Here is a 14,685-nt window from a genome sequence, read left to right as displayed (position 1 = left end):
ACCTTTTGCATTCTCAAACATCCATATGTATATTGTGTTATAGCTGTGTGCATTGAGGACGGCACCACAGCGGTGAACGGTGGTCAGGTGAGCAGGAAACTCTCATACAAGGATCATGTTGTGGAGCTGATGTATGAAGGAGGAGATCCCTGCCCGGCGAACCCCAGCCTCAAACACAGCACCATCATCCAGTTTATCTGCAGGTACCTCTCCTCCTCCTCCTTAGCTTAAAAGATGCAGATTACTTAATTCAAATCGATGTTTTGACAACAGTGAAAATCCTCATTAGGTTTTTCAGATTTATGAGTTTCTTGTGGGAAGGCAACAAAATCCTGAAGTTAGCTCTGTGTGATTAGCTTTGGATATATGCATCCTGCAGATTTCATATACTATACACTCAGTTGGCAGTTTATTAGGTACACCCAGCTGAAACTAATTGAGTTTTGATGTATTGATGCACACTGAAGGACTTGGCACCATTTGGGAGAAATCAGCCAAATATTTTTCTTTGAACTTTTTTCCAGCAATCTTTTGACAGTTGTTTCATCTTTCAGCTATTTGAAACGTACAGTATGCTGATATTTTGCAGAAACACCAGTAATATAATTGTCTTGGTAACACTGCACTGTCAATAACGAATATTTACAATATGTTCCCGTAGGCCATCTAACATGGGCTCAGCCCCCGCAGAGCCAGTCCTCATCGACTCCGAAACCGAAACCTGTACACACTTCTTCTCCTTCCACACACACCTGGTCTGTGAACAGCCTGTAAGTATCTTTGTGTATTTGTCAGTGCATTACGTCAGATTATAGTCACTCTAAATAGTAAATTTTTTTTTATCAAGGCTTACCCATCCAACACAGTTCAGAAATAACCGAAAAGGAACGTGTTGGCATCAGCGAATTAATGTTAAGAATGATACTAAACCTGATTTCAGCATGTGTTTGTAAGTGTGTGCAGGGATAGGGTCTATAACCATCAGCTGAACACATACAGATGTTTTAGAGTGTTACTATCGCTCAGTCATACAGATATTACTATCGCTCAGTCATACAGATATTACTATCGCTCAGTCAGACAGATGTTATAATCACTCAGTCAGACAGATGTTACCATCACTCAGTCATACAGATATTACTATCACTCAGTCGGACAGATGTTATAATCACTCACAGGCATACAGATGTTCTTGTTAACACACACAGGATGCTGTAACTTGGTGCAGCTTTTATCTTAAGAAGTTATTTCCAGGCTTTATTGATCTTGAAGGAATTTAAAGGTGCATTCTTTTTCAAATTAGCACTAAATTGATCATTTCACAGAGCAAATTGAATTTCAGCTGCGTCTAGCCTGCAGGTCGACTATAATCAGCTTCTATAGACTTGTCAAGGATAATCAGAGGAGGCAGGAATGCAGAATTACATTTCTTTGGTGCAGTAGAAGCGTGGGTTTGTGTCTGACTCACTTGTTCCAAAATACTTCTTGAAAGTCAGGAGTATTTAGAAGAGCAAATATTAGGAGAAAACGTTGCAAAGTCATTGTGTAGTCGATAAAAGAGTAATAACATTACAGTAGAAAATGTCTGAATTCCTTTACTTTGGGTTTGGCTTTCTGAAGCCTGAAAACTCTTATTGTTCAGTGTTCAGTTCCTTTTTCCTTTTTCCCTCAGGTAAAATGCTCAGTGGAAAACGGCTCCTCTCTTATAGACCTGACTCCTCTGATTCATGTCAATGGGTACTACACAGCAACAGGTCAGTGAGCCAAGGTCTCACATCTAACCACTTAAATACAGATATCACATGCCTTTCATGCAGTAATGGTGCTCTAAATGTGAAACAATATGCATCATGTCAGTGTGCTTCCCTTTCTCTCCTCCACTGTTGTCCCCTCAGATGAAGCAGTAGACCAAAGTGATGGATCTTCAGACTTCTACATCAACATCTGTCTGCCCCTGAACCCCATCCCTGGGGTCAACTGCCCCCCTGGAGCTGCTGTCTGTATGGATCCTGATAGTGGACCACCAGTGGTGAGACACACTGACTAATGTTGTCCTTTATACTGTTTTCAGACCAGGTAGATGTGGTTTGATGTCAAAGTTGTAAGTTCAGACATCTCTAGATTTTGTGAGTGACTGTTTATTATCCAGTCAGCAACACGTGACCCATCCAGAGAAAATTGGAGGCAAATCATGGTGAAAGAAGAAGTGGGAAAATGTTTTTCTGTTTCCTTTTTTTTTTTGATGATGATCCTTCTTTCCCTTTTGTCTGAAAATCTTTTTTCCTCTAATCTCTTTCTCCTTCTCTCTCCTTCTGTCTCTTCAAGGATATTGGACGGACGACCAGCGGCCCTGAGATCGACAGCGCAACAGGAGAGGTGTCCATCACTTATTACAGCTCCACCAAGTGTGCAGAGGACCCTGCACAGAACTACTCCTCCACCATTATCTTCACCTGCCAGAGAGGCCTGGAGCTGGTCAGTCAGCACTTCCTATGTCCCTCACATGCACCGGCACTGTTGTTTTTATTTGTGAACAAATTAGTGACTAATTACATGTCTGTATCCAGGGCTCTCCACGAATGGTGAGGCTGGAATGTATCTATTTGTTTGAGTGGGCGACTCCTGTAGTCTGTTCAGATGACACCCACATCAGCGGCTGCCAGCTCACTGACACCCAGCTCCAGTTCACCTTTGACCTTTCACCACTGAAAAGTGAAGTCCAGGTGAGATTACGTCCCAGTAACTCGTGACTCTAGGTGCACCTGGATATTCCCTTCATCTTGTTAAATACATTCTGCCAAGGTGTAGGTTAGAAAATATGGTGAATCCAGTTATTTGGGTATTTTTCCTCTGGTGGTCTAGACTGTGTGTGTTTCTATGTTATCAGGTACCAGGACCGTCCAGCATGTACCACATCAGCGTGTGCGGCTCAGTGTCGGAGCCGGCCTGTAAGAAGAGTGCAGTTTGCCAGGTGTCTGGTTCCGGTGCAGACAAGTCGGCTTCGTCATTTGGCATCTCCAAGTTCATGACTATGAACTACAGACATGAAGAGCAGGCCGTACTGATGCAGTATGGTGAGGGAGATCCCTGCCCACCAGGTGAGTCTGCTGCACTCGCCTCGTTTACAAAAAGGCTCACGATGAAACGCTCATTTCCAACGTGGTCACAGGATGTTATAAGTCAAAACACAAGACATTCTATGTAAAACTACCTAATGATATCCTGAAATCCAACATTACATTGCCACAATTTGAATAAGAAATGCCCACTTCAGAACACCTTAGTACAACAAGGACTATTTAATAGTCAAGAGTGAGAGGAAGAGTCAAAAGTAAAAATGAGGAAGAGCAGGGCCCTGTCCTTGAATAACTGAAGTTAGCTTTGATTGTTGATGAAATGACAAAAACATGGATTTTTAAGTTCTTTAAAGCTTAAAAATGATCTTGAGCTGTCAGAGCAAAACCTGCAGAAGCTTGTGCATTAACCAAGATTGTTTTGGGTGAACCCCTTTAAACTCCTTATCGAACCTCATTAAGTTTAGTTTTTATCGTCTGCAAGTTATTAAAGTTATTATTAACTGAACTCAAAGATTCAGTTTGGATCAATAACATTGATTAAACTAAAATAATGAATTTTCACAACCTGCTGCTCCAAAATGAAAATGAGCTGAGCAGCACAAGATCTGAAATGTTGATACAATGAAACATCTGATATTTCACAAACTACTTGATCCAAACAACGGAGGTATAAATGAGCTGCTAACGCTACCTGCCTATTTTTAACATTGGGTCTTTCCTAATAAACAAAAACATGTAGAGATAAAAGGTTTGGTAAGAGATTCATGTATGCTCACCAGTTCCTTCTCTCTCTACTGAAAACCACCCCTGCCTTTGCTCTCTCTCTTCCAGCCTCTGGTAAACGTCAGTCCTCCATATTGTTTACCTGCGACCAGTCTGCGGGCCTCGGCTCTCCACAGCTGCTCTCGGAGACGGCAGGTTGTTCGGCCACTTTCCAGTGGAAGACCAGTGCCGTTTGCCCCCCAAGGAAGATGGAGTGCAAGCTGGTCAGCCAGCATCAGACTTTCGACCTTCGAGCGCTGTCCTCCCTCACCGAGCCATGGAAGTTTAGCCACAGCGGAGATTCGTAAGTTTAGCTAAGTTTCCATTGTAACTCTTTCTTTTAATCATAGCTTTAGTCTTAAATATATTAATGCATGCTCTTATTTTATCTTCATTCCCGAAAGAATTGAGCTAGAAACGAAGAAAATGAAGCTGTTTATGCATCAAAATCTAAAATACAGCATAAAATGAAATAAATACAGAGGATATTTCAGCGATAATAACTTTCCCTGCTTCACAACAGAATAGATACCAGACAAAGAATAAAAAGTCATATTGGAGAAAACATTGTCAATTAGAAATATTCTGTACCTAAAGCTTGATCTTGATGCTTCATTACTAGTCCTGAGTTTATTTCAATATGACACTGTTTTTACGTCCTCAGGTATTTCATCAACCTGTGTCAGGGTATCCACGGCGGACTGCCAGGTTGTCCTGAGGGAGCAACTGTGTGTCAACACTCAGCATCAGGACAGACTCACACCCTGGGCCGAGTTTACACTCAGAAAATGAGCTTGACTGGTGGGTGATCAAGTCGAACACACCCCAGGAAGCTTAATGTTCAATAGGATGTTTAAAAGGGCCAATAATGATATAAATGTTTGGTGCTGAAATTCATATCAATTTTAACCTTTTTCTCAAAGGAATTTAACAAATGTTATTGATGAGGCATTTTTTCTGAATGGGATATTTCACAACTCTGACTTAAACTGACAGCAGTGCAGCCATTGAGGTTAACAGTCAAATATAAATCGACAATTAGATGAATATATTGAATGGTATTTTTTTCTTCTTTCTTCTTTCCCCTCTCTACAGATGGAAAGATCTCCGTCAGTTATTCAGCCGGAGATGACGTCTGTGGTAACGGAGTGAAGGCGAAGACTGTGATCCAGCTGAGCTGTGGCTCCACTGTTGGACACCCAGCGCTCATCAGGTAACACACACACACACACAGTTTTGTATTTTCACCCTGACTAGCCAGAGATCGAATTTGTTAGGATAAAAGCTTTGAGATATTATTTACAGCCAATTTGAATAATAAAGTAAATATCAAATAAGGGCGAGAAAGAAATTAAATAAAGCACAACAGGATTTTTTTTCTCAAGGTCAAAATCTGCATCATTACCTATAGATCTGGTATCTTGACTACTACATGTGATGCTCAGACGGACAGACAAAGCACATTCCAAAGTAACATTCATTGACTCTGTGGTTCAGCTTCTCTAACTGCCAGTTAACAGCAGAACTGTTTCGTCTTTAAAGTTAAACCTCCTCTGGTTAAAGTTTCATTTGAGGTGCTTTGCAAGACATTTCTTATTTCTCAGCAGACGTCATGTCGTTCACAGCCATGAGTCTGTTAGATTGAATACAAGTGATTCACACTGACAAAGTGTTAAAATTGTCGTTTTTCCAGCTCCGTTGTTTGTTAATGTTTTTCTTTGTATCTCCTGGTTTACATTGATCAAAAGTAGTTTCAATAAAATTTATATATTAAAAAGTTTATGTACTTTACTGCCACAATAAACTCCCTCATGTTTTATTTGTTTTGTTTTTTTTCATCCACTGCCACAGTTAGTCGTGCTCTTTGTTTATGGTTTTAAATTCACTCCAGCAGTTAGATCGAACCTAGAAATATCAAATCTGGAAATCTAGTTTTCTGAAGTTTGCAGTCTGCAGCGGCTAAGAATATCTCATCTGTGTGTGTGCGTGTGTGTGTCTGTGTGTGTGTGAACAGTGTTGATAAGGCATCGTGTGAGTTTGTGATTGGGTGGGAGACTCGGTCGGCGTGCGCGGTGAAGCAGCGCGAGGTGGAGATGGTGAATGGGACGATACAGGTTCCTGACACTGGAGCCAGACTCAGCCTGGGAGCGCTCTACTTCAGGTACCGTGAGCACACGCTCCACCTGTCCAGCTGTGTCTCACTCTCAAGGTCATTTTTAGTTTAGTAAAGGGAAGGGGAAATACTTATCTGTGAACTCTTTTTACCCTCCTTCTCCTCTCAGCCACCATCAGGCATCTGGAGACATCCGTCCCAACGGCGACCGCTATATCTACCACATCCAGTTGTCTGGCATCACCAACAACTCCTTGTCCAGCTGTATTGGTGCCAACATCTGCCAGGTGAAGCTCAACGGTCCGTACAGACGCAGGATTGGCTCCTCCAGCAAAGCCAAGTACTACATTAAAGGTCAGTTACTGCACAGTATAGCATCACGTTTCCCCAACTGGCCCCTGTCTCTCCATCTGTACTAATTAATGATGTGGTATTTCATCGACCCCTCTGCTTCTCCATCAGGAGGAAACCTGGATGTGATGGTGCCCTCTGAGTCTGAGTGTGGCCGGGAGAAAACCAAAATGGTGTCATCCACCATCATGTTCCACTGCAACCCCTCGGCAGGCGTCGGCATCCCTGAGTTCATGCTGGAGACGGATGAATGCCAGTATTTGTTTGTGTGGCACACGAACGCCGTGTGTGGTCTGACGTGAGTAAACACTCACCTGTACCGGACGTAAAACATCTGGAATATAGATTTTACTCTATACAACAAAATTTAAGATGGAAGAAATGGCAAATATATGTGATATGTTTCTGTCCTGCAGAGCTGTTGATGCGCGGTCATACGACGACGACGGCAGCGACACTCCCGCTCTTTCCAGGCGGAGCCAGGCGATGGGGGTGGTGCTGAGCCTCCTGATGGTGGGTCTGTCTGTCTGTCTGCTGGGGCTTTTGCTCCACAAGAGAGAGAGAAGGTGAGGCCACAAGTCTCCATTGGCTGGATTGTGTTTATTTATTAATTTATTTTGATTGAAATTAGTAGAATTTAGAATTAGAATTTAGTTTTGCTGAATGTTTTTATACATTTCTTGTCTCTTTCCAGGGAGCTCGTGATCCAGAAGGTCGCTGGCTGCTGCAGGAGAGGAAACCAAGTCTCCTATAAATATTCCAAGGCAGGTTGATCAAATGAATGAATGAATCTGCCTCTGAGTCAGCCCGATATTTTGCTTCATGCACTAACTTGCCTTTAAATCTCAGGTCAACATGGATGACGAAGGGGGCGAGGAGGAGATGGAGTGGCTGATGGAAGAGCTCGAAGCCCCTCCCACGTCCTCCTCCTCATCGTCTCACCGGGGCAGGAGTAACCATGGCAACGGTCACATCAGGACCAAGCCGGTGAACACGGACGGTCTGCGCTCGTTCACGCTGGACGACCAGGACGACGACAGCGAGGATGAGGTGCTGAGCGTCCCGGGGGTGCAGGTGGTCAAGTCGTCCGGACTGTCGAGGCACTCGGTTGCTCATCGCAGCGCCTTCCTACAGGTGAGCGTCATCTCCACATCAGTCCAGGTGTTACTGTGTCTCAGCTCGGTGCTCAAAACCAGAGATGTCCTGTTCAAGTTTTTTTAGCCCTAAATCCAAGTCCTTTAATGTCGTGCATCCAATCCGATACTTATATTTACCTAAATGTTGAATGAATACGTGTCATATCTGAGAACAACCAAGTTTATCCGTGGCTACTCACAGAGTTAACGTTAAATACCAACAGCTTATGTGACCTTTTCCAGAGAGTTGAGTTGTGTGAACAGCTGATAGCATTGGTCAGCGCAAGCTTAAAACAAGGAGATGCTACTTGAATGTTTGTATATCAGTCTTTGCTGATTAGAAAGCAAGAAAATGCATGTACTTGCATGGAAGCTGTGGATTGTCCTAAAATAAACTGGTACTCAGGTCCCTCATCAGAACAAAGCTCCAGCGAGCTGTGAAGATCAAGGTTCTCGTTCAGGCCTCGAAACACACCTGAAACCACGTACCTTTTGGATCCACTCATGTATTGGACTTGTTGAGACACAGACCTGAGACCCTGCCCGAGCCGATCACACCGAGTGCTATCCGGTTCCACTCAGGAAGACCTCCACTGCAGAGCGCTGCTGTCTTGAACCGGCAGCAGAGATAATAAAGGATCAGATTGTGATCAGGTGTATTTTAGCTGATACTGATCTTTAGGATCAGGTCTACTGCAAACCTCACGGAAGTCTTTCTTTTCAGGAGGAGAGTGACGAGGACCTGGTCGGCCTCCTGGACGACTCGGACCGGAAGCGGAAGAGCAGCAAACCTCGCTCCTCAGCCTTTAACCTCGGTATCAACACGGCAGCCAACAGGAAACGGGACGAGGATGACAGTGACGAGGACCTCCTTAGGGTGTGATGTCACTTCCTCCCTCTCACTACCCACCTCCCATCCTATCTGAACTCTTTTTCTCTCAGTGAATGTCTCCATAATAGCAGCAACAACAACAACAGTGAAATACCAACAACACAATGAAAGCAGAAACCTTTCCCCTTTTTTGGGATTTTTTTTTTTTTTTTTTGGGACTGCACCTTTACTCGGCCTACTCAGACTCTATCCAGTCCACTGTCTACAGACTGTCGATGTTAGCACATGGTGGTATATTATTTATTGATAGCTGATTATTTAAAGTGTTCTTCAGGCCATTTTTTGACCTGCACCCTATTTTTCTCATATTTTCTTCTATAATTCTGAACTGAAATAATTTGCTTCACTATAGCTACTTCAGTTACGCCACATTTATCTAATCAACATCCGACAGGCCAGTTGAGACTTTAGGAATGAACCCTGACGTATTTACTCTGCAACGAGACGTGTCAGTGAAAAAGATGTAAATGAAAATGATATCCATCTTTTCCTCTAGTGTTTTGAAATGAAGCTGTGCCATTGCTTTAGCACTTTATTGTAGCATTGATTAGCTGAGAATGACACGTTTCATTGCAGAAGGCGACAGCTACTTTTGGGGTCGTTCTTTTTATTATTATGTCCATCGGCCTGGACGTTAAAGGACGGTATTAGAAAACTGTGGTGAAGTGTACAGTTGAATAGTGGAACAATGAAGCAGGTTTTGGGAGAAAAACAATAGCTATCAAAGGAAGCTCTCAGCTCCCAGGACGTAGGCAGGGAAGGTGTCGGCTTGTGTTGTTTCTAAAGGGAATGAAGACACCCGTTTGTCTTTTCTTGCTGTTTACAGTTGCTATAATAGCAGATCTTTTCTCTTTCTTTCCCCTCGAAAAGAAAAGAAAGCACGATGCCTTCCTGATGATGAATTTACTTTGCATTTTCATCAATAAATCATGTCCGGCGACAGATTGATTTTTTTTTTTTTTTTTTGTCTTGTGTTGATCAGAGACATTGTACATAGATGATAATGTTCTATAATATGGATGTTTTTGTTTGTTTGTTTGTTGTCTTCACTGGTGAACTGCTCACACGTTTGTTTTCAAGATTATTTAAATGGTTGTCTGAGCTGATTATCTGTATGTCTCTGTGTTTTGTGTGGAAATAGAGATGGCCTTATGTGTGAATGGACGGTGGACGGAGGCGAAGAGTGAAGCTTGAGATGTTAGTTTAGGTTGTGTTGGTTTTGAAGCACCCCAACCCCCCACCCCCCACCTCCTCCCTCCCGCTAAAGCCATATTTCCTCAGCCACCACTGGCACTAATGACTGGGAAGTTGGGAATTTTTTTCTCTGCTTGCACGCTCTTGTACATTACAGGCTGGTTTGTTTTGGTCTGTGACGGCGGATGTTGCTGTGTCAAAAGTGAGATTTTAACTCGGTAAAGCCAAGTTTTTGTAGTGCCGAAATCAGCCCCTTTTTAGCCAAATGCATGTGACGATAAGACAGAAGAAAGACATGAAGTATTGATATATGAAAAATGCAGGCGATTGACTTACATTTAACACATTTTCTGCTTAATAATCAAACTAGCGTTGCCACAAAGGATGTCAGGAACGATGGAAGACCCATGGCTCAGCTGTGTGGGTAGAGTTTGTGATTTTATTGCTTTCTAAAAATGGAATCAAACTGACTGCGGTGTTCCCACATCAGAGTGATGAGGAAGCCTACACAGTATAAGCACACACAGTATTTGGGCGCCGTCTCGCTTGGTGGGTGGTTTTCATTTATCCCCACCCCAAGCGATTGTTTTAAAGGTCATTAAAAATTAGGTTACAGACAAACACAAACTCGACTTTTACCCCAGTGTAGCTTTTGTAGAAATGTTTAGAAGTGTAGCGGAGCAGCTTCAAAACGAATCAAACTCAAGCTCCTGTCATTTTGAGTCTGTGCTGTGCGCAGTGTTTGATCCTCTCTGGTGCACATACCAGTGAAGAACACATTAAGAAATAGTGTTTTCCAAGGTTGTAACTAGCAACTGTTTTCTTTATTGATTAAACAGTTGATTATTTTTTCAATTAATAGACTATAAAATGTAGTAATAGTGAAAAACGCTCTCAGTTTACTCTGACGGTTTCAAATGTTTTTTTCCCCCAAGCATCAGTCCTATAAATGAAGAAATCAACCTTGGGAGAGCAGCCATTGATCCGTAGACGCACCAAAAGTAGGGCACTTACAACAGACTCTGTATGTTTATTATTACATGATGATTACATGAGGGTGAATTCACTTCTCTTAGTGTTCAGTCCACATAAACTAGAGTTAGTAACAGACGTGATGTCATTGCTAAAAATCTCTTAACCAATCAGCAAGGAAAGTTCACCATTCAGGGTATTTCTAAAGCTTTTTACACAAATTTGCTAATCAAGTTTTTTGTAAGATGCCACAAAAAAAAATCTCAAACTGGCATTTGCATTGGAAACATCAGTGTTTTATATGGAGGAGATGGGTTGTGCCATTAAAGTGAAATTAAACACGAACGAATACAAAACATCATCATCATTCTGGTCCCTCTGCTAAAGGTTTCAGCCACTGAGATCACAAGCTAAACTGGATCTTTTTGACTCCACAAAGATCATGAAAAACTGAAGCTTTGTTTACATCTTGCTCTAAAATCTAACTTCTCATGTTATAAGTTAATGATTCGAGCTCTTCATAGAATAACCATGTCATTAAGCTGCTGATCTGAAATTATGACGTGCTTTACCCAAAGTAAAATCACCGATGGGTTTCCAAAGAAAAGGTAAAATAACTGCAATGAAATGTCACCAACCCATAACTGAAATATGATTAAAAGTTCAAATTTGAGCCTGCTGACGTGACGGACATTTTTATTTTAATATTTTAAACATTTTCATTTATTCAGCATGTGGAGTTTCCGAAAAAATAAACCTCAGCAGTCTTTGTGAAATCACTTCACGATCTCGACCTGATCAGGAGGAGGTTTGAACTAGGATGAAAAGCATTTACCTGTGTTTGACACTTTGTGACTCATCTCTCCTGAGGAGACGTCGTAGCACTCCTCATTACAGAGAAGCAGATGGTACCGTGAAGTCGTTTTTTTTTTTTTTTTTCCATCGTTGCATAACGTCTGTTTTCTTCTGTATTTAGCACCAAAGTTTGTGTGGCTCATCTGCATGGTACTGTACTGAACCACCTCTTTCCCATCAAGATATGAATGGACATTCTTGTGCTTTTTTTCTGTCATCACTCGAGCAGAGAACTGTTTGGGGTTAGGTGAAACTAATTCCATTTCTGAGAGCGAGGTTGAGAGCTACATTCTGAAGCCGACAAACAAGCTGCCAGAATACAGTGACTTAAAAAAAAAAAAAAAAAAAAAGCACAAGAAATTTTCTGTGATGATTGGGTACTATGGGAGATCATTATGTTTTAGTTGGTGTAAGTTATGTTGTCTGATATGTTTTTCAGCTCTTTGCCTGTTTTCCTATTTAAAAAAACATTGATGTAAAAAATATTACATTATTTGAATAAATAAGAGATCCGCTGTTTATCACTGGTGTGGTTTCATCACATTCTGTTACTAATAACAAAGAAAGGAAGCAAAGAAAATAGACTTGTCCTGTTCCCAGATAGCAAAAGGAAACTTCTGGCCCAACATATGTCTGCGTCCCGGCCCAAGTCTGGCCCATATACTTCCACATCTGGGCAGATATCCAGCTGTTACCCTTCTGTATTGTCTGACAGCCACAAGATTTTCTGTGTGTGTGCCAGAATTGGTCCAGATGTGGAAGTAGCATATGACAATCAGTCTGCGTATGGGCCAGATTCAGGCCGTGGAACCGGGAGTGAACTGGCCCAGAAGAAAAATAGCATGTGGCCCAAGTACGGGCCGGATTTATTTTGCTACCTGGACTTGACTTATCTGGATTGGCTTCAGATTTAACTTGGACTTGTTTCAGTGGATTTGAGATTTGACATTGATTTGTCATGAAGGACTTGTCTTGAATAACTTGACAGGCACTTTCTTAAACGCTTTACACTCGACTTAAACTTACCGTGAAGCACTAGAGATGTGACCTGGACTTGTCTTGAATGACTTCACCTCAACGTTTCTCAAAGAAGTTGAGACTTGACTCGCACTTGTTTGGAATTTCTTAAGACTTGACCTGGTCTTGTTGTGAAGATTAGACTCAACTTGTCTGTAATGCCTTGAAGCTTGACTTGGACTTGCCCCAAAGACATAAAGACAGCTCCGTCAGCTATTGCTCAATAAGTTAAATCAAAGAAATCTTTTTATAAAAACTGTACTGTTTCATTTTTCTCAGACTGGACAGATCAGTTCACCCTCTACTTGTAAATATTGTCTCTTCATCTGGGGCTGCTTCTTCCAACAAAACTGCAGGGACTTTGAAAGAGAAGGTGCAACACAAGCACCATATCCTTCAAAACCATCTCCCCAGCTAAATTGATATAGCAGCAACTTGTGATGGTGACGGTGTCTCTCCCTCCACTCAAGAGCAACTTTCTGAGGCCTTTCCTGAGCTCCAGAAGAAGCAGCTTTGGCAGTTGCATCATATTTCAGTCAGATTAATGCTCAACAGATTCCCACAAACCACATTTAAATGTTGACTGATTGACAGCGTCACTGACTGTGTGCACGTGTGCATGGGCTGCAGAGACAATCTGCACAAGCCATGTTGTGTGCGTTTATGTTAATGAATCCCTGGTCATGCCGTGGTGGAGGCTTTTTCTTCCACGCAGTCTGACGTCTGAAAAAGTGATAGTAAACTTGTTTTAATGCCCCACTGCGCTGCAGGCACAGTGACAACGTCTGTCAGTGGACCTTTGCTCCTGCTGGTCCTGTTTAAAACCCAAAGCACTTCTGTTCAGTGGTCGTCTGCAGAGGGATGCTCAACATACTGTCCACTCTGACAAGGCTGTAGACACTTCGACACTCTGATAGAAACTGTTTCCTGCAGTTGTTTATAGAGAGAACAAACCGATATTTCTGCAACCATGACCACTTTTGACGACATCTTGGAGGAAGCTGGGAAGTTCGGCCGCTGTCAGAAGCGGATCTTCGCCCTGCTGTGTATGGTGTCCATGCCCTGGGCCGGTGTGTACGTCGGCATCGTCTTCCAGGGTTTCACCCCGGATCACTGGTGTCGGGACTCTGCGGTGGTGGAGAGGAGGCAGGCGTGCGGCTGGAGCCTGGCAGACAGTCGCAGGCTGACGGTGCCTCTGGTCAACAGCTCTGGGGTGCTGCAGCAGAGCAGCTGTGAGCAGTACAAGGTGGACTGGAACAGCACAGGACTCACCTGTGACACCCAGGAACTGGACCTCAGCAAGACTCCCACAACAGCCTGCAAAGAGGGCTGGGAGTACGACTACGAGGGCAGACAGTCCTTTGTTACTGAGGTAAGTAAGATGTGACAGAATAGAAGTGAAGCAAATAAAACCAAACTATTTTAGGATAAGTCCCTTTCAGTCCCTGATTAAAACGTACTTTTATCATTGAGCTTCTCCTGGTTTCAGCTTCCCCTGAAGAGTTTTATTTCTCTTAAAATCACTCTGCTGTTTTTTATGCTCTTGGTTGTTTTAATTGTTCTATCTGATCATTGCTTTGAAATGTATTGATTTTTATCGATTCTGTTTTATTTCTACCATTGCTAAGCACTTTGTAGTTACGTTCTGAAGGTGCTCTTTAAAAAAAGAACATTATGTTATTATGATTAGGATAATAGAAAAACCTATGAAGTCAACACAGTGCATATTATGCAGCTAGGAATAAAGCATGATTCCCACTAAAGGATCATTTAACATTTAAAGCTAATATGTACACAATTTGTACAATGATATCATTTTTTAAATTATATTGATGACAAACGTTTTTAATGAACATGTATCTCGTTCATTGAATCCAGAATTATCAAAACAACAGTTCATGGTTTCAGGGGAAGCTGGTAGTTGGTCCTGACAGGCGTTTAAACTTTGGATAGAGGCAGGCCAGTTGTTTGCCTGCGCTCGCAGTGTTAAGTGTTAAGCTAAGATCATCACTGCTATAGCTTTGTATTTAATGTACAGGCAGGGAATTTCCTAAAATGTAAGCCCATTCATCTCATTGTGGCTGGGTTGTCAAGGTTACAGGCAAAGATTACGGAAATCTTAAAGACAGAGCTGATTTCCATTAGTGAGGAAGAAGCCAGTGAAGGGAATATAAGATCCTCAAACAGGAATGAAAAACAACAAATAAAAGTCACAAACACAAAAACAATTTTCTAGCTTCTGACCCTCAAAGACTTTGAGGCAAAATCAAAGCAGTTAGGTCATTGACCTATGTGTGTGTGTGTGTGTGTGTGTGT

The 14,685-nt window shown here is 42.2% G+C and overlaps 2 protein-coding genes across 2 annotated transcripts in view; both read left to right on the top strand.

Annotated features, from left to right (window-relative positions):
* igf2r (insulin-like growth factor 2 receptor) overlaps nt 1-11,873 on the top strand; it is a 48,983-nt gene extending 37,110 nt beyond the window's left edge. Inside the window, exons 35-50 of the mRNA XM_023430081.2 lie at nt 662-770; nt 1,673-1,754; nt 1,896-2,029; nt 2,326-2,475; nt 2,568-2,723; nt 2,888-3,098; nt 3,909-4,143; nt 4,504-4,640; nt 4,935-5,052; nt 5,854-6,000; nt 6,122-6,306; nt 6,415-6,601; nt 6,720-6,869; nt 6,998-7,067; nt 7,153-7,437; nt 8,164-11,873. Of these exons, the coding sequence (XP_023285849.1) occupies nt 662-770; nt 1,673-1,754; nt 1,896-2,029; nt 2,326-2,475; nt 2,568-2,723; nt 2,888-3,098; nt 3,909-4,143; nt 4,504-4,640; nt 4,935-5,052; nt 5,854-6,000; nt 6,122-6,306; nt 6,415-6,601; nt 6,720-6,869; nt 6,998-7,067; nt 7,153-7,437; nt 8,164-8,322 (2,515 nt within the window). The 3' untranslated portion in view covers nt 8,323-11,873. The remainder of the gene's footprint in view (nt 1-661; nt 771-1,672; nt 1,755-1,895; nt 2,030-2,325; nt 2,476-2,567; nt 2,724-2,887; nt 3,099-3,908; nt 4,144-4,503; nt 4,641-4,934; nt 5,053-5,853; nt 6,001-6,121; nt 6,307-6,414; nt 6,602-6,719; nt 6,870-6,997; nt 7,068-7,152; nt 7,438-8,163) is intronic.
* A 1,315-nt stretch (nt 11,874-13,188) lies between these two features.
* Nucleotides 13,189-14,685, top strand: part of LOC147817752 (solute carrier family 22 member 2-like) — a 7,184-nt gene continuing 5,687 nt past the window's right edge. The window contains exon 1 of the mRNA XM_087180329.1: nt 13,189-13,741. Within this exon, the coding sequence (XP_087036455.1) occupies nt 13,340-13,741 (402 nt within the window). The 5' untranslated portion in view covers nt 13,189-13,339. The remainder of the gene's footprint in view (nt 13,742-14,685) is intronic.

The sequence above is a fragment of the Seriola lalandi genome, unplaced genomic scaffold, assembly GCF_002814215.2.
Source record: "Seriola lalandi dorsalis isolate HSWRI2012SDOR001 ecotype SW California unplaced genomic scaffold, Sedor1 jcf7180002054901, whole genome shotgun sequence".
Taxonomy (NCBI): domain Eukaryota; kingdom Metazoa; phylum Chordata; class Actinopteri; order Carangiformes; family Carangidae; genus Seriola; species Seriola lalandi.
This window is presented reverse-complemented; position numbering and strand designations above follow the sequence as displayed.